The sequence below is a fragment of the Camellia sinensis genome, chromosome 5 (genome assembly GCF_055761805.1).
Source record: "Camellia sinensis isolate YWXY chromosome 5, ASM5576180v1, whole genome shotgun sequence".
Classification (NCBI taxonomy): domain Eukaryota; kingdom Viridiplantae; phylum Streptophyta; class Magnoliopsida; order Ericales; family Theaceae; genus Camellia; species Camellia sinensis.
The window spans coordinates 159,672,414-159,700,132 of NC_138965.1; the positions used below are offsets into that span (position 1 = coordinate 159,672,414).

The 27,719-nt window shown below is 35.3% G+C and overlaps 2 protein-coding genes across 3 annotated transcripts; both read right to left on the minus strand.

The window, feature by feature from the left end:
* Nucleotides 1-1,299: 1,299 nt before the first annotated feature.
* LOC114301975 (nucleoporin-like protein) lies at nt 1,300-20,807 on the minus strand. 2 transcript variants are annotated; one of them, XM_028246937.2, is made up of 8 exons: nt 20,411-20,807; nt 14,307-14,368; nt 13,159-13,325; nt 11,701-11,914; nt 9,074-9,391; nt 8,879-8,965; nt 6,133-6,768; nt 1,300-2,025 (listed from the first exon to the last, which is right to left on the minus strand). In XM_028246937.2, exons 1-8 carry the CDS (start codon nt 20,697-20,699, stop codon nt 1,519-1,521), a joined length of 2,280 nt encoding a protein of 759 aa, XP_028102738.2. In that variant the 5' UTR covers nt 20,700-20,807; the 3' UTR covers nt 1,300-1,518. The 2 variants fall into 2 exon arrangements, with proteins under 2 accessions (XP_028102738.2, XP_028102737.2); XM_028246936.2 differs by having other exon boundaries at nt 9,074-9,412.
* Nucleotides 20,808-23,577: 2,770 nt separating this feature from the next.
* Nucleotides 23,578-26,412, minus strand: LOC114301955 (Tetratricopeptide repeat (TPR)-like superfamily protein). The gene is made up of 3 exons (XM_028246915.2): nt 25,631-26,412; nt 24,747-24,919; nt 23,578-23,855 (listed from the first exon to the last, which is right to left on the minus strand). Exons 1-3 carry the CDS (start codon nt 26,258-26,260, stop codon nt 23,690-23,692), a joined length of 969 nt encoding a protein of 322 aa, XP_028102716.1. The 5' UTR covers nt 26,261-26,412; the 3' UTR covers nt 23,578-23,689.
* Between the last annotated feature and the right edge of the window lie 1,307 nt (nt 26,413-27,719).

The window sequence follows — 27,719 nt, forward strand, 5'->3', positions numbered from 1 at the left end:
AACACCACTATTAGCTGCATATCAAGTTTGAAGCAAAAAAAAAAACTGCCAAACATTAAAGTTACAAGCACAGAAACTGAGGCACAGAAAACAAAATGTGCTTATGTGCCTCAATTTAAGAAAAAATACTCTTGGAGCAATGCTCCATTCCACTTATTGACAGACATCTTTCATATGAGTTAGGTTAAGAACCCCAAATAATCTATTAAATCCATGTGAGAGGTTTGGTAAAAAATTTGATAGATTATTTAGAGTCCATAGCATTTTTCCTTTCATATTTTCTCCTAAAATACAAACACAAAAAGTGGTCAGCCCTAGTGTTTTAGACCAATAATTATCAATTTGGAGTATCACTTGGACTTGCTCCAGGAACAGTGAACAATTTTGGATGAATCTGAACCACAGTCCATTTCCTATAAATATAGTTGACCCGGTAGATAAAGCACTCTCTTACCAAGCGTAATGCACAAGTACAATTCATATTGTTGCAAGTGCAATTTCCCTTTCCTTGTTCCCCTCCTACACATTGTAAATACACGCGTGTGTCCTCAGCATTGTTGCATAATGAGCCTATGTTGTGGAACCAATATTAGATTTAACCAATATTTGAAGCCCTAATCAGAGAAAACCCATGGATCCCGAATCTGGTTGCGGCAGTTGTCATTTGGGCCTAATGCCACATAGTTTCTTCTACACATCACAGCCCAACAATAGAAAGCCTGGAGTGCCCTAGATTCAGTTGGCCCAGTAAAGGCCACACTGCTAGAACTTCGATGAATATATGAATGTTTGATTGCTTCCAGACACCCATCAAAATATATACATATATAAGAAAATAAAATAAAGATTGTCTGCTCCAACCCGTCAGGTAGTCCATCAGTCTCCGATACCTATGACTTATGGGTAGTTGTAGTCATCGGGGTTTATCTAGCAATGATTGATCCAAAGGGACTCTACCTTGGAGAGTTCCTCGTCAGTAAGAAAGTAAAAAAAAAAAAATGCTCCAACCTCACTAATGCATCAAAGCTAACCACATTCTAATCCCATCATAATGCATTGCCTTAGGACCACATCTTTACAATACTCTCGCTCCTGTATTTTTTGTTTGTTATATGAAATCCTTAAAATTATTATTTCACACTAGTCATAATCATGTAATAATATGATAGAACCATAAGATTGAAATACCTGAAGTTTTCGAATAGGTGACCATTAAGTTGTCCCCCAAAATGGAAAGATGGAAAAATAAATAAATAGATACAATTTGAAATTGAGGGAGTGACAATCAACATTCAATAATTGACAAACTCATTAATCTCTAATGCTATCATTAAAAGGGTTCTATAGTTCATCAAACATGAGTCAGGTTTCTAAGAATTTTGTTCCAAAAAAATAAAAATAAATTTCCTAAGAATGGGGCAACAGCATGAAACACAACTTATTCAGTCATAATCCCACAAATTCATGAAAAAAAAAAAAAAAAGGAAGATGGAATTAAGCATGCTATTGTTGTTACGGTTAAAAGCAAATGGCATCTTTTCCTACTGACCTCAAAGATATCCGACTCTTGTCTGATCCAAAGCTGAACTTAATATTTGACGCATCATCTTGCATAGAGGCATTGCTTGTAGAAGGGAAAGAGAAAACGAGGGCCGGGGTAGACCTCTTTGTGCCAAAAGTGTAAGATGGAATTGCTGGCCCGTCCTTCAGTTGAGGCAGCCCACTGGCTGAAGTAGATGGCATGATAGACGGTGTTGGTGGCTCAGAGAGTACACCAGAAGACGCGGAAACAGGGAACGTGAATCCAGAGCCATTATCTGAAAAACCGGTCCGTCTCAGGTTTGGCTTGTCGACAAAAATAGAAGCCAAAATTGGCTTCGTCCCTGTAGGGTGGAATGGAGGCTTTTTTAGTGACTCAGAGCCGGCATAGGTTGGAGCCATATTTGCAATGCCCTGTCCTCTAATTTGAGGCCGAAGCTCGTTCAAGCCTTTCTGTCTGCTGTCAGGGAACCCCAGGGAAGCCGTCTGCAATAAAACCATACTAGTCGTAAGTTCGTGTGGTTCAAATCACGTACTTGCAAATTATATTATGACCCGCTGATATTTTGAAGAGAGAGGGCAGAAAGAAAAGATCCAAGAATAGATAAGACCATATCAATTGGACAAACTAAGTATTGTACTGACTGTGACTTAGGCAAGACTTTTTTTTTTTTTTTTTTGATAAATGTTATTTAGGCAAGACTATTGAGGGACTGACTTCAAAATGGGTGATGTGTCCGTGTCAGACACGTATGGAACACCAACATGTCAGGAACAAGCATGTCCACGTGTCAGACGCTACATGTGGCGTGTTTTTTATTTTTTTACTGGACACTTCACGTACAAGCATCCTGTGTTGAGACACGCCAGAGGACATTGTTTTGAGTTTCATTTTTATAATTTAGAAAGATAATTTGGGATCAAAGTAAAATAAATGAAAACGAAGAGAGAAGAAAATGAAAAAATAAAATAAACCCACATACACATTGATGCCTCTAATATCTTTGTGCCTTAAAATTATATTCATGTACACACCAAATAAAAATATATTAAAAAAAGTTTCTTTTGCCGTATCCCCGCCATGTCCACATACTGATTTTTTTCAAAATAGCCATGTCTCATGTCTGTGTCCGTACTTCCTAAAGGCATATTATGTTTTTAACATTATAAAAAGCGAAAGTTTATTCAGCATGAATTATTTCTCCAATAGTTACATCAGCCAGCCACAATTCTGATTGAATAGGATCTCTCAACAATGTAGCACACGTCAATTCTTTCATTACAAACACAAATAACAAGCAAATGAACATGAATACAGAAAGGCACATCTTGTGCCAAATATGCAATTTGAGTGAGTCGGTAAAACATAGATGTAAGCCTTGACCATGTTTTGAGCTTATCAAAAATAGCATTGATAACTCTTACATTCAAAAACTACAATAAAAAATAACAGAAAGAACAAAAATACAAGAAAAAAAGACAAGCGTGTATGTTCTGTGGTATAAGTAAATCGTCACCAACACTACAACAGTAAAGCCCGAGTGCTCATTCCTAAAGCAATGAACAAGATAAATACTACAAAGAAAAGCAAATCATAGAGACTACGAAGAAAACCAATTGGGTGGATAAAAATAACAGCACTAGCAGCTTTATTATTTTTATTATATTTTAATTAACACTTTAATGCTCAATTTGGATGATTGGAATGAGATGGAATGATTGTAGCACTCCAAAAAATTTATTTTTCTCTCATCGCTCGAGCGATAGAATGATCATTCAAGCAGTCTTGTGAAGCTTCTAGTACTTTTGCAGGTCCAAGATTCTGAGAGCTATTGATGTTCGCTCGACCGCAAGGTTGGTCGCTCGAGCGGTATTGTGTCTCTGACGCGTGAGTGCAGAAGTAGCCGCTTGAGTAATCTGTTCAGGATCAGCAGCTTTTAAATGGTCCACTTTTCTTCATTCTTTCATATTCTTTCTCTCTCCTCTTCCTCCATTCCACCATTTTTAAGGGTTTCCAGACTGCAAACTTGATTTTCATCCCTTTCTACTCATTTCCTACCCCATGTTCCTTATATAAAAACGAAGAGCACGCAGAGGGCTTTCTATCCATCTGAGCGGATCGCGTTTTCATCGAAATTGAAATTTTGAGTTTCTTTTCTTCATGTAGGGATTTATTTACTTCTTTATAATATTTTCTTATAGATAGATAGGTGATAATTTGTGTAAAAACCTCTTGTTGAGGATATTTTCTTAAAGGCATGAAAAGAAAGTTAGGGTTTTCAAAATAAGGGAGTTAAATGTAAGATTGAGTTGGATTAAGGAAGTTTTAAGTAGTTAGAACATGATTTTGTGCCTCAAAGTAAAAAGTCCTAAATTTTGTTTAACCCTAGTTATGGACTTATTTTAAAAATGAGTATTTATTTCAATTGACTTTAAATTCTTGAAATTCAGTGTATGATTGGATAAGATGAGTATAAATAATGAGACTTAATTGTTGTGGAAATAATATTAGTATATGAGGGTTATGTTTGGGAAATTGATTATTGAAAATTGAATTAATAAAGTTTTTGGAAGTACATGATACCAATTGTGTTATATAATTGAATGTAAAGAGTTGATGTTAATGTGGAAAAGTAAAGAATGAAATGGAAAACAATTTGTAATTGTTTCTAAAGATAAATCTTTATGCTTATGGTGGATGTGTTGTTGGATTAATGTGTAATGGAAATAATGAATGATGTTGTTAGTTTTGTCTACGAGTTGTAATAATGAATAACATGATGATATTAGACTAAGGGTCCGTTTCCTTCTGGCTTGTGACCAGTAAAGCATGGCACTTAACAGAGGTTTCGCATTCCTTACAGAGGTTTCGCATTCCTTCCAGAGTAGCCACCGAAAAAGCGTGTGGTCTGTTGAAATATATGGAGATTCCGCGTTCATTCCGACTTGTGACCGGTAAAGCGTAGCGCTTGATAGAGGTTCTGCATTCCTTCCGGAGTAGTGCCCGGAAAAGCGTGTGATTCGTTGATATGGCTTAGTAATGGAGCCGGTTGTTGATTGTGAACTTGTGCTAGATAATTATAGGGGGATTTGTATGTGTTTGGTGATAATTAGAAATGGAGAATTGAATTTTTGTAAGTTTGAGAAGGTGGAAATGAATTGATTTGTTTTATATGGATTAGTTATTTAATATGTGTTGAAATGAGTGTAGATATATGTATATATTGAAGTTACGCGGAATATGGTGGGGTGATGACCAATTAGTGGGTCGTACGATTATTAATACTGCATGGTTCCTAGACCTAAGATCTTTATGTAACGTTAAAAAGGGATTTTTAAGAAAGACTATTCAAAATTTATACAAGAACTAAGTTTTTCTTTGAAAAGTTAGCAAATTTTCATGAGAAATGTATTACCTATGTGTATTTTATTTTTGAGGATAGGAAGGCACATTAATTATTTATGTATCATCCTTCAGCATTCATGATCGCATACATCTATTGACTTTATTGTTGAGAATCATTGTAGATCCCTACTAGACATATTTGTTCATCTCACGTTATTTATACCATTTCAGGAACGGAGTCGGAAACGCCAGTTTTAAAATTTAAGAAGCCTATTTTTCTTTTATAAGTATTTGTCATATAAAGTGTGAATGAAAGATGTGTTGTAATTTGGGATTGATGAGCATTTTCTCCTATAATTAATTTACATGAATATTTCAACGTAAGCTTTGGGCATGTACTATTGTTGTAATTATTCGAGAGAGAACATTTTCTAGTTACTCAAGTGTAATGATTATTCCTATATACGCTATGTAATTGGACTTAAATTAAAAGTTTTGGTAATGTATCCGAATAATAAAATTTGGGATATGACAATGATGATTCCTTAGGCTTTCATATGGAATGACCATTCCCTTCAAATGATGAAAGATGATTCTTTTTGTAATGCATTTACCATTATTTTTTTTTTTTCGAACCAAACATGGGAATGGACATTTTGATGGAATAATCATTCCATTCCACTTCATTCCAATAAACCAAATGTTATCTAAGTTTGTAGTGTATAATAGAGATCTTAAATGATCATGATGAAAACAAAAAAAAAAAATCAAATACAAGCAATACATTGGGCAAACAAAATTTCAAATTTCCTTAAGACATTTAAAACAACAAAAGGTATCAACAACTGTCCAATTTGCAAATCAATCAAAATAAGAACAGATAAATGTGAATAGAAACTGTATAAGCTCATAACCAATCACAGTCAATGACAAACAGATAAATGTAAATTTTAGGCATTGTCAAGCCTACAACAACAAAAAATAGCAATAGCCTACAGTATATTTTCATTCTATCAATTATAATTGGGATTTCGTGAAGGTGAGGCTCGATGCACGACATGACAATATGCATATGAGTGAAACACAGAGCAGTCCAATGCTGTTATCAATATGCATGGACCAACTTAGTGGTCGTAGTAACACATGCCAACCATTTATCGTGTCCACATTGATTAATCACCCAATAGTAAAGGACAAGAATGATTCACTTTCATCAAAACAGATGCATTAAGAGATGTATGAAGTACCTCAAGTGTGCCCTTGATTTGAGAATCATGAGTTTCGTTGACAGAACTTAAAGCTTCGATACCTTTATTCACAACATCAGTAGCTTCACTAGTACTTCTCTCCTGAGGTTTTACTTGATAGTTTGAGTTGCCTCTATTTCTTTCTTGAGCAGAAGATTCCTTGTTGACAAGACTTGTGTTCTTATGAAAATTAAACCCTTCAAAATGTGGCAAGCTGGTACGTTCTTTAGGCATTGCATTAGCTACTTCCGAAGACGGAGATTTCTTGCATGCAGTCGCTAGCTGCAACTCAGCTGACTTCTCTCTAGGTGTGGGTGTGTTTCTATCAAGGTGCTCCAATATTGCTCTAACAGCAGGATTCGTTGTCTGAAGAGTTGGGATTCCGACTTCGGAATTGTTTTTCATGTTGTCTACGGACTGGAACTCTGTAGTGGTGCTTGTTCCTGCTTCCAAATTCCTCTTTATAGAAGGCAAGAATCCTTTAGAAGCACTGGAATTTTCCGCATGTGGAGGACCGTTTTGAGATAAACGAAAAGACACAGATCCTCTGGGTGGAGCTTCTGATGTAAACTTATGCCGTAAACGACGAATGGGTCCCACTGATCCATTCCTGTCATTACGTACTTCATCCTTTGACTTAATAAAGGACAGGCAGTACAACAATCAATTCACAAGTTATAAGGTGCTCACATCAATACAAGATGGATGCTATATTGTAATTTTCTGTCTGGAAATTGTAACCTAATATTCATTATTAGGCATTATATAAAGGAACAGGAACAAACCCAGCAAACCAAGCCTTACCTATAACAGCACACAACTCACAGCACTGTTTATTACTTAAATAACATATCTGTCCAGCTTACAACCAACCAACTGAAGAAATTAGTTTCAAGTGTCCAATTAAAATATTTTTTATACATAGAGAGGATACAAGTAAGTCCTACTTTTTCCGTTTCAAAGGTTATTAAGTCCTATATATAATCATTAAGAAATGAAGTCCTACTTTAATTCTAAAAAGGTTTTACACTTATTATATATCTTATTTGCCCTTCTTTATTTTTAAATTTAATTACAAGTCCGCAATCTACATTTTCACTTACACATTTCTTTCTAAGAATAAAACATAAAAAACCAATCACCTGAGGCAAAAAAATATAAATAAAATAAAAGGAAATAAACCTGCCTGTATAATCTTGAATAACAAATTGCATAATATATTGGGAAAAAATGCATTAAAAACTTATTAACAAAAGAAACAATAAACTTCGTTTATATAATTAGAATCTTCCAATAGAACTCTCAAAACAGCAGGTACCCTTCTACAGTCACACCTAATCTGATCAGGCTCAATAAGCATTAGCAAGAACATTATACTGGAACAACATAATTGGTTGGGTATGCTATTTCGCACTCTGGAAATTTGTTTGCAATTCTGTGTGAATCCCCTAACATGACTTTTTAACTGCAGCTTCTTCTCAAAAGATTCTCTAGAAGGGTGTCTAACTTCAGACATTGTTGTAGATGTCCTCTGATTGATGATGGCTACATATAATTAATTTTTACTAATTTCTAGAGCTACAGACATTTAAATATGATGTCATTACAAATCTCATCCCATAGCCATCATGCTGGGAACTAATGCAAACAGGAGCAATATCAGTGATAAGGTCGATACTGGGGTGAAAAAAAAAAATCAAGTTTTCAGAATTGTCATAGCTTGTGAACTGCCAACTTCAGTTTCTTTTTTATTTAGTAGAGTTCATGTCTACAAAAAGATAGCTGTCATTTACAGAAGGAAAAACTACTCATGGATGTTACTCACACAATGCCCGTAGGCTTTTAGTGATTCCTAGGTTCAGCTGGTGATAGGAAAGTTCAAGAATACCCTCATGCAAAATATCTTGCACATTGGGTACACACTGGAGATGTTTGTGGTGAAAACAGCAGCAATTTCAGGCCAGCGGTGGCTGCAACAGCAATGCCAATGCCACTAAAGGAGGCCATAAGTTTGCTGGGGTGAGCAGTGAGCTTTGTTATGGCCAAGTTTGAATGCAGATGAGTTCATAAATACACATCAGAAACCACAAGATCTGCTTGCTCACTCTCATCTCTGCCTTTCAATCTCACCTCTTCTAACACTTGGCTTGCCATTAGTTTTTAGAATTAGCATATCAAACAATGAGTGTATAAACTGAATTATTATTATACTCAATTACTAGCATTTTTTGTTTAAATTAAGTAGGTTGTTTCAATTCATCCAGGATTGGAAACTATAGATACCTAAATATAAAGCAAAACCGATTGTCACAATGAAAGAGGGGTCAAGGGTCATCAGATTCAAGTGGTAGGGATACAAAAGCAAGTATTAAAAGTTAAGGCCAAATAAGCAAAAAAGAAGGAACACTAGAAAGGAGATGAATTAGTGTATGGAATTATCAAGGGTATAGTTGTAAATATGCCAAGCAGAAAAAATGGTTGAAAATGCTGCTTTTATAATAATAAAAAGGAGTCAGGAGCAAGCAAATGAAAAAGAAAGGAGAACTTGGAAGTTTCAATTCCTTTCAATGATTTTTCACATAAATATCAGATGGAAAGGAATCATATTATAACCAAATATATCAGATTAACAGGAAAATGTTCCGAAATACAAACTAAATTCGACAAGCTTGATGGCACATCTTAGAAGAAAAACAAATCATTATTACCGTAAATCTTATGAAGACCAAAGTAAGATCCAATCTACCTGTTCATAGAGAGGAGTTTGAGGTTGCTGCCGGGGACTTGACGATATGTACAAGTACCTATTCTTATCAGCTTGCGAATGAGTCAGCTAACAACACGAAAAGAAAAACAAGTATCACCAGCATGCAAAAGGAGATACTTAAAACTACATAAAATTATGTTCATACATCTCCCTAAAAAATTCAATTCCACATACCTTGGACTTGGACATCGAATATATAGTTCTGGAATATGGAGTTCGTGGAAAGTTATGAAGCCTGTATCTGCTACTGCTATTTATGCTTTGCGGGGTTGAATAACCATGCTGATCTTGTACCATGGCACCTGGCCAACACACAGATGACTTAGCTGAAGGTGATGGAATTAATGGCTCAGATGCAAATCCATCAGCGTGTAGTACATCTCTTTCATCTTTGGATATTATCCTCTTAAAATCAGCACCAACTTCTGATACTCGACTGCCCATATAAGCTCTTGCAATATCAACAGGTGAAGCACCAATTTCTTCTTTGACCTGCAAAATTTCATAATATTTCTAAAAATAGATGTAAAGAAAAGTTTAATGCAAGGAGTAAAAGTTGTTATTCGTTTTCTTAATATTTTGCATCCTATACAATGTTATTAACCGATTCAAATGCGACCACAGCTGTTAATATCAAAATTAAAGTTAGATTAGATACTACAGAATTCGTTCCATGAATCACAAAACATTATAAAGTTGTTGACAGGAAAGACAAGTTTGTGGAGTCAACAACTGATATGGTGAATTGACCTGTTCAATTCTAACAACAGGCAATGAATTATACTCCTTTTTTTGGTATCCTGGGGTACATGACCTCACTGGAAGTAAGACTTATTACCGTTAGATACACGTAGGGGTCTGCAGACCATGTCTAACTGGTAAGTCCAGGAAGAAGCTTAACCCAGAACCCCTGGTTAATACAAAGTGTCCCACCAAGTCAAATGACCTGCAGGCTCTTGTGAATGGCTCAAATAATGAATTTTTTGGCCCTTTAAGCATACCAAGGACCTTTTTCCCTCTTTTTTTGGCTAGGAACAAGGACCATTAACATGTAGCTTTTTGCGCCCATGTACTGTGTTCTTCGTTTTAAATTATGATGCAACAAATTATTCCTGTTTTGCATAAAAAGTTTGATAGAAGTTTTACCCAAACGGAGGGGAGTGTGACCTAGGGGGAGGGGGTTTTGAAATTTGTACTTCTTTATTTTTTCCTTGTCCTAATCCAGAGATGTGAAAGCATATATACAGCCAATCCTAAACTTCTACCCACAATGGATTCATATTTTGCATTCATGAATTTAAATCTCTCTTTATATTTGTGCGCTTCTAGTGAAGAATCATAAACACAGTACCTATGGAGCACGGGTACTGGTATCGGTATGACAAAAATACGTCGATACGGTAAAATCCAAAAAAAGTAGCATACGGCTTGCTACGTTTGAAAAAAAATATTTATTTTTAATTTATAGTGATGCAAAAACTGATTAAATGGTTTAATTTGTTAAGGTCTAACCTACAATTAACATTTAATGCCAAAAGTAAAGGTATAAACCAAAATTAAATATCATTATATTAAATAACTTACAAACCATAGCTTAATTTTAAAATCATGCTAAGTATAAAATTAAAAATAGAAAAGAAGTCTAATGAAAGGAATTTAATCTTTGCAGTAGAAAATATTTTTTCGACTGAGCTACGGTACAACTTGGGTATACACTAGGTATGTCTGGGTACACCAAAAATTCAGAAAAAAAAACTTGGATACGTGTTTCGTGTACCCGGTATGTATGCAGAAGTACCATACGCCAATAAGTACTTGGTACCGGGTATGGCATTTTTGTCGAAGTACCCATGCTTAACAGCATAGTACTGAAGAAAGTTCAAAATATTGGATCCAATACAGAAAAGGGTATAAGATACTCTGTATGTACATATTTAGGTATAAGTGTTGTCTATTGTGTGAGTGCAAACAGGTATCTAACATGAATGAACCACGCTGTATGTGAAAGTGTTTAACATACCAACGGTTGATATAAAAAAGCATGATATAATAAGAAAAATGTGTTTAAAGAATTTTTCCACTTTCTAAATGGTTTATTTTTTCTTCTGTAGTCTTTTCTTCCCTTTTTTCAAATGCTGGCAGCAAACCAGACTAGAAGATTGAACAGAATATGTATTAGGGAAATAGTAGGATTTATACTGACAGGAGGTTCATACAGATCATGCCTGCACTATGATTACGTAATTTTGCTATTTTTGAGAATCTTAAGAGCCTGTTTGATATTGTTCTTGAAAACTGTTTTTCATAAAAGAGCGTTTTAAAACTTAAAAATAATAGAGAAAACACATTTGGTAGTTTCATAAAATTGTTTACGACTTAATACACTTTCTGAGTTTTCAGCAAATCAGATCCATTGGAAAAAATGTATATTTACAAACTGGATCATACCATTACATGAACTCCTTCCAACTGTGAAACTATGAGAGAAAAATATGGTGGTTAATAATGTCATTTACCATAAAATATAAGTAGCTTGAATTTAATTTAGATCATTTTTGGCATTTGGACTTCAAAGGAAATGGCAGTAAGTTGTTCTGCTGTGTTCTCCTTAAAGTATTATAAATCCATAGCTCATATTTGACTACATTTAAAGTTTACCACAAGATTCTTAAAGCAAAGATGAATGCATGATATCCATATGCAGTTCAAAATATATGGATGTCTGAATTAGCATAAAAAAGCTAATTCACCAAGCATATGCAACTGATTCGAGGGCAGGGTGGTCGTGAGAAAATACTCACAGCTGATTGAAGCAAAGGCATTGAGGTTCCCGGTGCAGCTGTATTCAATACATCATGCTTATCTTCAGCAGATGTTCTTGGGTTTTCACGGGCCATTACAGCCTCTTCACCTTCTCTTCTAGTGGCCATGTTTGGTTTCTTGTCCTCTGGATCAACCTTAGAAAGATCAGCCACCCTTGAATTTAATATCTCTGTCAAATGATTGATCTCATCCCTGCAAAGTATTGGCAAGTTTAGATAAGCAAGGTTAAAAAACACAGATACACAGGTGGCTCCATTAGTTAGATATAGATATGTATATATGAAGTGAAAAATAGCAACTTGAGTAAAAAATAAATTGTCCAAACTTGGCAGATACAACATGCCATAAGTTAACAAACTAATAGCAAATCATTCCCTCAGCCATCACAGACATCCACTACAGATTCATGCCGATCTCCAAGGTGTTGGAGCATGTGTGAAGGTAAAATCCCACATCAGATAAAAAGTAAAAGAGATGAGTCTTAATATACACTGGATGGGCTCTCTACGTATAGACTTAAACTTTTAAGTGGGTATGAGTTCCAAATAATGTATGTTAGGCATTGATATGGTATTTGTGGACTCCAGAGTTTCTCCCTGATGAATTGGGCCGATGTTGCTATGCGCTTGTGGGCTCCCCGATTCCCTAACACGAGGGAAAAATTTTGCTTCATTACAAAAACTATTTATATTTTACACCAACAAAAGGGCACCCAAATGGATTAAAAGCAAGCCCTTTGACCTCCATTGCATCTCCCAAGCTATGCTACCTGGAATGTGGATCGTTCCAATAAGTGGAACGGAAGCGAGAACGCAGTACGCCACATGCTCTAAATTGTGGTATGATAAGGTAGGCAAGCTTGTATAGTTTACACTTGAAGAATTTAAGGTATTTTTAGTCTATAGAAATTTTTTTAACAATTAAATGTCCAATAAAATGTAGGTATTTTTCCAAATTAATCATAGGGAAACACATTTTTATAAACATTCTGACTCATTTTTATGTGTTGAATATAAAATATAAGAATAGTAGCCCCGGTCTATAGGAGTGGCAAAAACAAGCATGGAAACAGCAGTCACTCAGAAAGATAAGTTGAATGTAAAATGTTAAATTTTCACTCACCCTAGATTTTAGTTTAATATATTTGATTTGTTTTTTTATTCCTAAAAAAACCTTAAGAAAATATATTAAAACAAACTATTGGGAATGCCAAATTTATTTGTTTTGAAACGAATGTGTACTATGTTCGGAACGTGCATTCCAAAACGTAATTCGCTAGTGTGTCAATGTTTTCTGGTAACACTGCTCCGAAGCAATACAATTACTGAAATTTTTTTTTTTTTTAAAAAGAAAAGAGCTCAATTTAAAATAACATTAAACCAGAATCATACATAGCTATCCAGAACAAGAGAAGATTTCCAATCACAATGCTTTACCTGGAAAACCTTCTTCCTTTCACCAGCTGCTCAATTTTCGAAAAGTCGGGACCATCAAGTAAGTTGTTTATTTTGTCTGGTCCAAGTTGATCGAAGTCAGAACTGCCTTTCAATTTGTCTGCTCCTTTCCTGGGATTTATTCCTCCAGTAGATTCGAATACTTCATACTGCAGATTTAATTCTTGACAGTTTTCAAATAATTTCCTTATAATCAACTGAAAGTTTAAACTCAAAAAAATATCAAAAAACTAATTAAAAACAACTTTATTCCAATCAAAACCAAATAGATCTCTATCTCAGATATGCCAAAGTAGAAGATGAAGCAAGTTGTGTTTGTATTCCAACACACAACAATGACGATGACGATGATGAGTAACCTAATAAAGCATACATATAAGACCCTATAATATTAGCTGACCTGTAACACTATTCATGGATCACCCGTACAACCCATGTAACAATTTAAAAAATTACCCAATTACCCCAAATTACTAAAATCTAAAAAAAAAAGCGATTAAATCTGTCCAGCAGCATTCCAACCTATAATATATATAATTAAATTATTCATAAACAAGTTTATAAAACATCCAAAGCATGCTTTATGAAATTCCAGATTTTACCTTCATTTTTCCAATGGCAGCATCACCATCAATTGTACAAACTTTGAAAAAGATAATAACAATAAAAGGAGGATTTACAAATTATATATTCTTGAAGCTCGAAATTCAATTCTAAAGCAGGAACTACAAAGAACCGAGAAAAATTGAGGAAGGAAAAGCTCCGAAGTGGGAAAAAGAAGAGGAATCGCAAAATACACTTTGTCCTGCGCAGCTTTCCCAACTTTCAACAAATGATAACATTATAGGGGAAAGCATAGCTCCCTTTTTCTTTATTTAATTTTTCTTTCTCCAATATACAATAAATATACAGATAATAAATGCATTAACTAGGACATGTAGTTGACATCTTTCACAATGACATGGAGCACAGTTTTAACATCAAATATGTAGTATTTCCCATGGAAAACAGATATTTGCATTATAGAAAAAGCCTAACATAATAAGAGTCTTATTCACTTAGTAGACAGCATTGTAGTCCTTGAAAGACATGGGACGGCACAACTACGATGAGAAATTACATAAACTCACATTTGAAGTGCATCCTTGATCATCATCGTAGGCTGTTTCTTTTACCTCTATGTCCTCATTATCTGTTCCACAACAAACTTACTAAGTACAAGAAGACAAAGTACATAACTAAATCAAAACATAAACCTAATAAATTCACAAGGGGGAAAAAGATATATTTATGAAAGAGAACATCATGACTCCAATAAAAAATTGAATTAAAAATATATACTGGCCGAAACACAAATTTAAAAGGAAAAATTACATTGGTAGTCCCCATACTTTGGTCCCTGTAATTTCAATTGACTTAATTGTGACCTTAAATTTATGATTTTGTCTCAATTTAATCCAATAGATTACAATTGTTAGTGTTTTTTTATGAAAATTGTGCACATAAGCAACATGTGTCATACTTTTATAGGCAAAATTATAAACTTGTTCAACTTAACGATAACTTTTTTCGTTCAAAAACCTTAATCAAGATTAACAATTTGTAGAAATTTAATGTATAAAGAGAAATGATTGTATTATTGATTGATATTTGTAATTGATATCTATTACAATGATTCATGATTCTTATATATAGAAGAGGGTGAGTGTGTAGTAGGTAAGGAGTAGGTGAAGTGGAGGTGGTAGTGGTGTAGTGGGTTAGGTTTAGTGGAGTAGGTGAGGTGGTAGTGGTGTAGTGGGTTAGGTTTAGTGGAGTAGGTTTAAGTGGGTGAAGTAGGTGGAGAGTAGGTGGATTTTAACAGCCCCCCGCAAACTCAAGGGGGATAGGAACTAACCAACTTGAGTTTGGAGAGAGTAACAAAATAAGAAAATAAAAGAGGATAGGAGACACTGTATGGTCGTGTCAGACCATTGGTGAAGACACTGGATGGTGGTGTCATAACGTTGTAGAGGACACTGTATGGGGGTGTCATAACGTTGTAGAGGACACTGTATGGTGGTGTCATAACGGTGTAGAAGACAGTTTATGGGGTCATGTCGGACCGTTGTAGAAGACAGTTTATGGGGTCATGTCGGACCGTTGTAGCAGACAATGTTGTGACAGTTTACGGAGTCTTGCTGGACCCTTGTAGAAACTAACCGGAATCAATGTCGGGATAGTTTACAGAGTCTTGTCGGACCCATGAAGGAGCTAACCGGAATCAATGTCGGGACAGTTTACAGAGTCTTGTCGGACCCTTGTAGAAACTAACCGGAATCAATGTCGGGACAGTTTACAGAGTCTTGTCGGACCCATAAAAAATACACTGTATGATGGTGTATATAGGCTGCCCAAATATATATATATATGGATATATATAGTGAGCCCTCAAAAGTCGCGCCCTCAAAAGGCGCGTCCACTTCATCAAAAGGCGTGCCTGACAGAAAGCGTCGAGCCATCAAAAGGTGAGCCGGAGACGCGGCGAGGCACGTGAGTGACAGAGTGGCGTGTCGGCCTCGGCTATTTAACCAAGGTTGAGGCGGAGGCTGTGCAAACCAGTCTGAAACCGCCGAAAATTCTTTGAAAAAACTCTTCCGTTTCTGAGAAAGAGATTCTGGAACACTCTGTTGCCATTCTGTAACCAACCTTTCTCTGAAACACTTAGCAACCCATAACATGGCCTCGTCTTCCCGTTCAGCTACCCAGAATATGGCCTCTTCGTCCCGTGGTCTGCTCACTCTCTTTCCCGACCTCAACGAGTCAACAAGAGAGATAACTGGTGCGGTGGCACTGGAACCTCAACCAAGCGCCCCGGAGTTTGCTCCGTTGAACTTTCCTATGCGGTCTGTGGAGCAAAGAATGGCAGTGCAGTCGGATGTGGAGGCCAATCAGTATACATTGAAGTCATGTGTGGAAACCATGACTGCGATTACAAATTTGTCGAATCGGCTGCAGAGTAGAACAAATGAGGTGCAGCAGCTAAACGCCCAACTGGCTCTGCTCCAACGCATGTATAAGGATGCGCGAGCAGAGATAAGTGTGCTAAAGGCAGAAAACAAGGAGCTGAAGCGGAAGGCCACCGTGATGTTCCGATTTGGAGGTCCACCATATGCTGTAGTGGAGGAGCAGGGTGGAGTGATCGTGCCCAGTGGAGTGGGAAACACGGAGGCAACACCGGCAAGAGCCGCCCAGGACGGAGGCAAGAAGAAAAGACCGGCGGCTGAGTAGAGAAGAAAAATCCCACTGTGGGGGTGTGGTAGTTTTGTTTTTGTTTGTGTGGGTTTTTTTTTTTTTTTTTTTTTTGATGTAAAAGTGTGATCGGGGTTGATCCCCTGATATGAATAAAATGACAAGGTTGTGGAATGTTGTTGGTGTTATTTTGTGGTATTGTTTTGTTTAATAAGAAAAATAAAATAAAAGAAAATAATGGATAAAGAAAATAGAGAAAAATATTTGTGGATGGGTGATAAGAAAAAACAGCAGTGTGATTTTTTTTTTTTTTTTTTTTTTGGTGGAATATAAAATAAATAATAATAAGAGAATGGAAAACGGGTGATGCTTACTAACAAGGGATAGGGAAAATATATTATAATAAAATATATATATATATTAAAATAAAAGAAAAGGGTGAAAGAACGTGGATGGAATAAATTAAGAGAAAGAAGAGATATGATGAAAGTGGGTTTGAAAGTGGGAAAAGATGAGAGAGAGGGAGATAGAGTGGGTGCATGATGATGATGTTGGGTCCATGGAGAGAGAGAGAGGGATGTCCAAGAAGCTTGTGCTTTTGACAGTTACACATTACCCAAGCTGTATGTGAAGATGCATGTTACTGTCTTACACTTCTGCAGGCTTGGTATTCTTTGTGGGGCACTTGCAACACGTGACATTGAAAATTGTATTCGAAAATGATGACATCTCCAACATGAAACGTCTTGGAAGCAGCCCAGGCCTTGTAATCAATATTCCCAATGATGGTTCAACCAGCGGAGTCCCCAACCTTGTACACTGCTGCCATTGAAACCTTCAAGCCAGCAAACATGGCTACCAACAACAGAGCCACAGCTCTACACCCCACACCCAAATCCATGGCTAAGAGAGAGAGAGCAAATCGGGAAAAAAACAGCAGTGACGAGCAGAAAAGCAGCGCCAGAAACGCCAACGACGACGACGAGTAAGAGTACAACCACGGATATATGAGAGGCGAGGTGAAGGGCGATAGAGGCTAGACGATGATGCGGGTGCCGCCGCCGACATAGCGGAGGAGGGGTGTAAGAAAATGTTGGAGCCTGTGCTTTATGCTAAGGAGAGATGAGAAGGTGAATGTTGAAGAAGTCAAGGTATGTGTAGAAAATAAGCGGAATAGGTTGAGGTCCGGCGGGCGGCCAAGGCGAGGTTGCCGCCCGCCGGTGAAGCGAGAAATACCAAGGTCTTAAACTTGCTCTGATACCATGTAGAAATTTAATGTATAAAGAGAAATGATTGTATTATTGATTGATATTTGTAATTGATATCTATTACAATGATTCATGATTCTTATATATAGAAGAGGGTGAGTGTGTAGTAGGTAAGGAGTAGGTGAAGTGGAGGTGGTAGTGGTGTAGTGGGTTAGGTTTAGTGGAGTAGGTGAGGTGGTAGTGGTGTAGTGGGTTAGGTTTAGTGGAGTAGGTTTAAGTGGGTGAAGTAGGTGGAGAGTAGGTGGATTTTAACACAATTATACCAAATTGACAAAAAATCTAAAATTAAAGGTCAAAATCGAGCTAATTGAAATGATAGGGACAAAAATGACACGAGAGGCAAAATACAGGGACTACCAATGCAATTTATCCAATTAAAATAGTCTAGTTTTTTTGTCTATTTAACCCCCCCAAAAAAAATATCAGAGCAATGTATGCATGTAGGAAAAATGAAAGTTCGAGGGCACTAAGCCTCGTTTGGCAAGTGACTTTTTTAGTCAAAAAGCCAAAAGGTCACTAAAAAAGTCAAAAAGCCAACAACCCATACCAAAAAGTCAAAGATTCTCTTTTCTCTCTACTTTTTGCACATCTTTTCGTAAAAAGTCAAAAAGTCATCCCAAACATACTAGTTTTTTTTAGCTCATATTTTAACCAAATAGCCAAAAAGTTACTAAATTAGCATGTTCCCAAACGAGGCCTTATCCTTCTCATTGAAGACAAATAACGGTATAATAATCAAAATAGCTGATGTAAACAAGTCTTAGAAATAACAGTCGCACCTAAGAAGAGAACAAAATGAATAGTAAAAAACATAACGAATTTCAAAGTTTTAAGATGGAGATGGAGATGGAGATGGAGGAGGACCTTCATAAGGCCACAAATAAGAGTCGATTACCACGGTTCTAATATGTGTGACAAGTGACAATGAGGCAATGGACTGATCAGATTCACCAACCAAGAAAGACTTCAAACACATCTTCATTGCATTGATGCCGGATAATGAAAAGTACAAGCAAAACTATAACCACAAGTTCACCTCAAGTCACCAAAGAATGGCAATGACTGCATTACTGCCATCTCTTCAAACATTCACAATTGTTTTGACTAACACCCAAAGGCTTTGGCACAATCCAAACCCCAGAACATGGCAACAAGAAATAACTAATCTTCTTCCTTATTTTAACAAGAGTTGAACCTACATGAAATTCCAAGAGAAGTGTTGGAGAAGATTTTGTAATTCGTAAGTTATATTAACTAGTTTATCACCTGTAACTGCTATTGTACTTTATCCAAATCTATTTAAAATCACTGTCTGAGAAAATAACTATAGCTCTTGTGAAAAGATTTCAGAAAACTATACTCTTTCCATTGAATATAATGGTATCCTAATATAATCAATACACACATCCAGCTAGCTTCCTTAGTCATGTGCCTGAACTGAAACCATGACAGCATAAAATCTTCACACCTTCCAATTTCTTCATGAATTGCTACAATTCAAAACCTCTTTGTCATAAGGTTATTATTCAAATTTACAAGAACCTCTTCCCTCCTGATATAATTGGGAAAGTAACCCATGTTTTGGTGATTCCCCATTATCCTATGCACATTAGAAGTTGTCTGTCACATCCAAAGGTGGAGGAACATGAGGGCAAGTGGGGGCAACTGCTTGAAAAAATTTCATTTTTATATGTATAGTTACGTATAACTTTAAAATTGTTTTGCAAAATTGTCCCAATTGAGATTATGAAACTGTCCCCACTGAAATTATGAAAATGAATATCCTTTCTAAGTATTAGGAACAACCCTTTACATATATGTTGCTAACTCAACTTGCTTTCTTTTGATCACTGGAAGTATAATTTTACCCCCACAGAACAAAAATCCTGGCTCCAGCCCTAGTCACATCCTTAATGACCAAATTTGGAAAGTATCCATCACCAGCTTCAAGAGTATAATACTTTCCTACAAGAATCTAGGCTTCTCATAATATAAGTAATCTCCAAAACCATTTTGATAATTTTTTTCCTCATGAATTCAATACCCAGCATTCAACTAAAGTCAGATTATGCATTGCACCAGTTGGCACTTTCACAAAAGGTATGCTTCCACATTCCATAAATTCTAAGAAGTATGCAACACAGCAAACTGAAATTTAAGGCCGTAAAATAACCAAATCAAACAAGCTACTCCTAGGCTTTCGGTTCATGAACACAAGGTTATCTCAATTTTGGCTTAGGATTAATAGAAATTTTGGCTGGCCAACACTCACTTAGTCTTGTTCAAAATTCTTCAAGCATAGGGCTTTGCTCAACTAATCACATGCACTAACTACGCTATGTTGCATCAGCAAATCTTGAAACCCAAAATCCACAAAATAAAGGTTCTTTCTAGTGTAGAAAGCAAGCTCATAAAGCTCATCACTTGTTCAAAAAGAACCAAAAAAGTAATACATATAGTTGTATGATTACACTATAAGGTAGGGAAGTATATGTGTTTAGCAATTAAATTTGCATCTCTTGATACAAATCAACCCTAATAAACCCAAACTCAAAACAGCACCAATCCCATAATTATTTAGCAAAAACATACACAAAACAATGAAAAATGTCCCAACTTTTATATAGAAAACATGCACAAAACTATCACATTCTGAAATATCTGAAATTTCAAAACCCTGAGCTTTAAAAATGCATATACATAATGTACACAGACATATATATATATATATGGCTGACCGTGATTTTGGGAGATTGAGGGGGTGGCGAGAGGTGATTTGGAGAAGAAGGAAGGAAAGATTCTGGTGGCGCCGTCGGAGATGAGGCGGTAGGCGGGATCGACGAGCTTGGACAACCAGCCGCCGTCGGGGCGCTGGGCGGCGACTTGGGATTGATTGGGCAGCGGACGGTCGTAGGGAGTCGCCGGAGGCCTCCGAATCGGTGGTTTCCTGAACTTTCCGCCGCCGCCTCTCTGTCCTCCTCTTCCGTATAGCCCCGACGGCAGCGGCGTCGCTTGTTCCTTTTCCATTCTCTCTCTCTCTACAAACTCTCTCTCCCTTTCTCAGTGTAAAGCGCTTTAGTTCCGGTTTTTTTTTTTTTTTTTCTTTTAGGCTCCACATTATTTATTAAATATCTTACATAAATATAGAATTTATGCACATATGAGCTTGTCCTACATTTATTTAAGAGATTTGATAAAAAATTTAATAAATTATTTAAGATTCATAATATTTTTGTTTTATTTTAATGACGAACTCTCTCACTTTCTTTGTTTTTTTAAGATTCTTTTTTTTGTATTAATAAAACTTTCAAAATTAAAATTTACCTCATACATCATGTTTATTATATTTATTTAAAAAATAAATAAATAATTTATCATATTTATCATTTTTTTTAATGTAACTGTGATATCAATGTGTTTTTTCTTTTAATTTCATGAATAATGACTTAAAATATAAAAGTATTGAATATGAGATCCATAATGGTAATGTCCTTGTAGAGCCAAATAACCCATATGAGATTAGGTGTCATTTTGGGAACATAGTAAAAAGTCACGTTTTTTTATAAAATATCTAAAAATGTGGTTGTCAAAAATGCAACAAAATTTCTTTGGGAAGCGCTAAAAACGCGGTCCTAAAATTACAAATTAAGGCCTATGAAAAATAAATAAATAAATTTCTTATGTTGGGTAAAGATATTTTGGTCATTTTCATTTGATTTGACACCATAAATAAATATTAAATTAAAAAGCAAAAAATCAGCTTTTTATCAACTTCCCAAATCACTTTCAAAAAAGTCAAAAAGCTTGATAAAAAGCTAAAAACTAATTTTTTACCAACTTTCTAAAACAACCCTAAAACGGATTAGACCCGATAGTGGAACACTTGCATTTAAAGCACACATCGGTCATATTTGATTATTGTAGGTAGGAATGAAATTATAAATACAGTAAAATTATGATGGAATTATTAGTACGATAGTATTAAATTAAAAATATAAAATAAAATGTGTTTATTTGTGTGTATTGTGATGGTATTAATTAGTTATTAAATTTATAAAATTATGTAAAAATTAACAATTCCTTGATATTTTAGTACAACCAAACATGATTTCAATATTACCTCAAGATTGTTGATCTAATCTCATCTCTTATGGGGTTTGGCAATTTGAAAAGTTAGCTAAAGCCTAACTTTTAACTTTTAATCTATTTTGAACTATATCACCTCTTATATTTTTTACACACAAAAAGATAAAAAAATCCAAAAAAAATCAAAAAATCAACTTTTAACCAATTTTCCAAATCACCCACAAACATACCTGCTAGCCTTGTTCAAAGCTCATATAATCATTTCCTTGGATGCAATTTTAACCTCATTTTGTGATTGATGATCACAACTGTTGAATAATATAACATAAAGAACAGAGCTGAAGTGAATAAAATTTGTAGATCAACCCTCAAGGAATGTATCCTAATCCTAGTAGGGTACGCGTCTGAAACATCTTGTATTGTACAAGCCACTACTACATCATTGGGTTGGGGGAGCTAGAATAATGGCATTGTGGTGGCTTCAACAGTGAAATTTCACTTTGAATACTACTCTCAACCTCTTTGTTTTTGAAAAATAAAGATTTCGAAGGGTAAACAAGTAATTGCATGTATGAAAAAGCAAAGATGGTTGGCAAAAAAACTTAAATCGCACACTAACATCCATTAAAATGGTTTAAAAAAAAAAAAAAAAAAAATTATGTATTGTCTAGTTTTTTTTTTTTTTTTTTTTTGATAACTCAATATTCAGTCTATAAATTCGTTTATTCCAGAGGATTAAATTCACCTATTATCCAATTTACTTAACCAGATAGATTCACAAGATCCATTTATTTCATTCATAAATCTTAGAACATAATCACTTTTACCCATGACAACCAAACTAATGTCAAACCCTCTCCTCCCACCTATGTTGTAACTGGTAGCCTCATGCCATCACAGCTAAACCTCTCTTTCTATGTTGCAACCCCTTTCACCTCAACTACGACCAACATCACTCTCTTCTTATCACACCCTTTTACCTACCAACCGCCACTCTCCGTTCTATTATAAGTTTGATTTGCTATTTCTTTCTCTCATTTTGATCTACTATAGCATAGTAAGAGTGGGGAGATCTAAAGGAGACAATGATGTTGACAATTTGGTGGAGGCATTCGGTAGACGTCATTATAATAGCCTTCATCAACATTTTAAGCTTGTTCGTAACTCAATATGAGTCATTAATTAGTCAAAATTATGATGTGGCAATATCTCCTTGTATAGATTGGATTTCCAACTTTTTTTTCTTTAACAATACAGAAGCTGCATAGGTAAATCCCCAAGTAGGTTCTCTCTCGAAAAATGTTTGGGCGCACTAATTAGTGCTCCCACTAATTAGGTGACAGTGGGTCCTGCCATTAATGATGTGATGCTTTAGTCTTGAAGTTGTATTTTTTTTTTCTTTTTTACTTTTTTAATGCATTAGTGCTATTAGTGGTGATGTTTTTAGTAAGATGAATCATTATTGGTTCTCTCTCTAGTCCACTAGTGGGGGGATGACGTTTTTTTTTGGGTGAATGGGGAATGACGTTTACCATGAGTCTCACTATGACTACATAAAACATTAATAATTTTGTCAGGTTAATATATTGATCATTTATATTAAAAAAAATTAAAAAATTGATTCTATAATCATATCCAAATATAATGAGATATATAATACTATGATTATAAAATTAATTTAATTTTCTTCATAGATGATCTCCCTCTAGAATTTGACAAATGAAAAGTGAGACCCGAGCCCCAACTGGGCTCCTCCAGGCGCACAATTTCTAAAAATACATTTATTTTCTAATTAAACAAGCTGAAAGAAAAAAAGAAGTGTAGTGAACAAAATTTTATCATTTACATTCTTTCTTACAGGTCAAAAAAAAAAAAAGGGGTCAGAAAGTTAATAGATATTATACAAGAGATGGAAGGAAGTGAGGGAGAGCTTAAGAAGCAGCAGCTATAGGAGGGGGTGAAGGATGAGCTCCTTGAAAGAAACTTGGTGTTGATAAGTTAATACTGCTAGTGTCTTCTCTTACAACATCATCATCTTCTTCCTCTTCATTTTCCTCAGAGTCCCAAAGAAACCGAGCATAGGAAGCCATAACATAACTGCAACATCAAAATCAAAAATCAACTTAGTACATAAATAGATTCAATGGAAATTGGAAACCAACTATTCTTAAAGGGCAATTCCGGGTTGATAGAGTGAGAGGTACACTATCTGCACGAGATATTTCATAATTTGAATCATGTGATGTAAGGTGATAATAGTACGGCCTTACCACCCTTGAATGTAAGTTTTTTAGTGAAATGTCAAGGATTCAAACACTTTTACTAGGACAAATCTTCTCTCCCATCCATTAATTGGACTAAAGGATCTAGTTGAGGGATTTTGGGTCTATCCCAAGACCACATTGGAGATACAAACCATTAAACTTGTGGCGTCTGCCAATCATATTGATCGGACATTATAAACTATATGATCGGGAAAAAATTAATCCACAGGCTACTAATATCTACTCCACCTGATTTTTCACATGAAAGATCCATTTAACAGGCTCTCCATCAAATAAATGATACAGATCACCGAAAAAGACCCGAAATGGATCCACAATCACCTCAACTGGACCCTCCACTAGTGGTGAGTGTGTTAATAGAAGTGTAAGTGTTTTTTAACAAATCTTTTTTTTCAAGTTGTAACCACTTCATTGAAACAATAATGTATGATAATTAAATTTTTTTTTATCATATTTTGTTTATTATGTGCTATGCAACCATTGGATTGATACAAACACGAGTCAGTGACCTATTTAACTAATCTATTGGTTTTTCAAAAATGTCGTATGACATAATTAAAGATTAAAATAAATCTAACTGTTTAGTTTTGCTCCCCAAATAACAAAGTGTCTTCATGGATAATTTCAATAGTGTAACAATAACTCATGAAATCATAAACAAAATATACTATATAAATGATCCGAACGCAGTTGCAATTCTTACCAGTCATCAGGGGCGGCTTTAACAGCTTGATCAAAGTAAGTCTCAGCACGAGGGGCATCCTTATGGGTCTGCCATATCAGATCAGCATAGAGTGATAGAACATTCCCATCACTTGGGTCTGCCAATATTGCTCTCCCACAGTACTCTTCGGCCTTCACAGAGTCACCTCGTACCTTTTTTTTTTTTTTTTTTTCATTTCAAAACAACCCAAAATCAGAACAGAAACGGATGATCCCAAGTATATCATAATCCAACCTCACGTCATGCCTATTCTACAATATCATAAATCTTTTTCTTTCTTTTTCCGAAACAAATAGAACACAATAAAGTATAAAAACTAAAAAATAAAAAAATAATCCAAATAATTGAAAACACAACCAAACAGGTATTATTTTTGTTTATGGCCACCAAAAATAAAAACATAAAATATATATGTAGGTTCTTTGTATTTAGGGATGGATGTCTCAATTTAGATTTAAGAGGAACTTAATTTCAAGATTGAATGAAATGGCTTTATCACAATGGATTGGAAATAACTATATACAGTTAGTTATTTGAAAAAAGGCTAAACATTCTCTTTCCTATTTCGACTTATCTTCATATATATATATATATATATATACCCTCTTCAATATTGTTATAAAATTCATCATTAAATCTCATTATTTGAAATCCTCATCAATCCAAACCAGCTCTTAGTTCAATTAAAATTTCTTACTTCCTTCAAAATTTTCCTTTCTAGTTGAATGAAAATGTTGTTTCTTTTATTCTTGAGTTCTTCAAAAACCAATATTTCGAAAAGTTAACAATCTTTTTTTTTCTTCTTCCCAAAACCATGATTCATTCCAAACAAAGAGTAAAATTGAACTGTAGTGTATATATACCTCTTTCAAGAATTTAGCATAATTGCTAAGAAGCAGAGCATCTCCAGGGTATGCATCAATCATCTTGTGATAATACTCCTCCGTGCTGTTATTCCCATGATTTGAATCCCAATACCCAGAACTCCCATCCCCATCACCACCGCCCGATCCTCCTCCTCCTCCTCCTCCTCCTCCTCCTCTACCGCCACCACCACCGGTCAAACTCCCACCTCCAACGTATCCACCACCACCACCCACAACAACACCCCCCAATTTCCAATCCCTTACCCCAACAACATCACACTCCTCATCAACCACAATCTCATCCAATCCAGAGCCCAAAAACAACACTCGATCCAACGAATCCGATCTCGAATCAAAACCCTCCTCTCTCTCCTCCTCCTCTTCCTCCACCGCAATCGCCGGCAATAATGGCCTTCGTTTGGAGACCGAAAGCTCTCTGAGATCGGTCTCCGACATCGCTCTGGTCATCTTCTTTCTCGATTTGTCGATCGGAGAAACTGAGACCATCGAGACCGATCGAGGCTTCGGGATTTGAAGAGAAATGTCCGTCTCTGGCGATGTTGATGACTCTTTCGAATGTGGAAGCCATGAATTCAGAACTGGAGTTGATGCACTTCGAAGAAGCATTGTGAGTAAAAAAACCCTAGTTTTGGTTTTGAGATTTGTGTATCGAAATGTATAGAAGGAGGGACAGAGAGAGAGAGAGAGTTTCGCGCTCTGTTGTTATAGATTCGGAGAAGATGATCTGTTTGAGCTTTTATAGGAGGGAAGCGAAGATTGAGATTAAGGCCAAGTTTGGGAAGACTAAAAAAGTGCACTTTTTATCTTTTTGGACTAAAAAATTGAGGTTGAAAAATATAGATGTTTGGATTAATTTTTTGACTTTTTATTGAAAAATGTGTAATAAAAAATTGTAAAAATTGATTTGTAGGGTAAAAATTGAATTGGGAGTTGTGCAGCCGTAATTGTTGACTTTTGGTGAATAGTGTTAACTTTTTAGCTTTTTGAGTAACTTTTTGACTTTTTGACTTTTTTGCATCTTCCCAAACTTGGCCTAAATCACTGCCGTTGATTATTATTATACAGTGTAAAAATGGAGTATTAAAAATATAATGTAATTAGAGATCTGTTTGGCTACTACTATTTTATGTTTTGACTATTTAAATTTAAATAAGAATATACCTATAATAATGGTTTGCCTATTTGATTAGGGTGAAACACTAGCAAATTTTAAATAGTAATCTTATATATTATTTGGTTCTTTTTTTCCTATTAACTCAAAGATCAATATAAAAAGTTATGCATAAATGTCGATATATTATGTGTTGAGATATATATGTAAATTTTTTTATAATGTTAAAATTACTTAATGTAACGCATCAAAAAAAAAAAAACTCCCTAGTTTGCTTTTAACAAACGTAACATTCTAATGTAATATTTTAAAAACATAACACTCCAATGTAATACACTAAACAAATTTTTAGTGTACTATTCTTAAACGTAACAACATAACATTTCAAAAAAACTTTTTAATATACATTTTTCAAACGTAACACTCCAATCAATATAATCCACAAAAACTTTTTAATATACTTTTTCCTAACATGTAACACTCTAATGTAACACATTAAAAAACTCTTTAGTATACTTTTATCAAACGTAACAACGTAACATTCCAAAAAAACGCATTAGTTTATTTTTTTCAAACTTAACACTTCAATCAATGTAACACACAAAAACTCATTAGTGTACTTTTTCTAAACATAGCACTTAGGGGTAAAAGAATAACCGGAAGGACCGACCAAACCGATCGAACCGAACGGTTTTCGGTCGGTGTTTTAAGTTTTCAATCGTTCGGTTCGGTTCGGTTCGGTTTGGTTTATGTTTTTCTGTACGTTCGGTTCGGTTTACGATTTTTAGTTTTCTAGACCGAACCGAACCGTTTTATATAATATTAATAGGCCCAAAATGTGAAGCCCCAAACCTGTGTAGGAATTACATGACCTCAGCCCAAAATTTATGCAAAATGGATAGAATATATAGGCCCAAAATGTGAGGCCCAACTAGAGAAAAAAAAAGGGCCAAA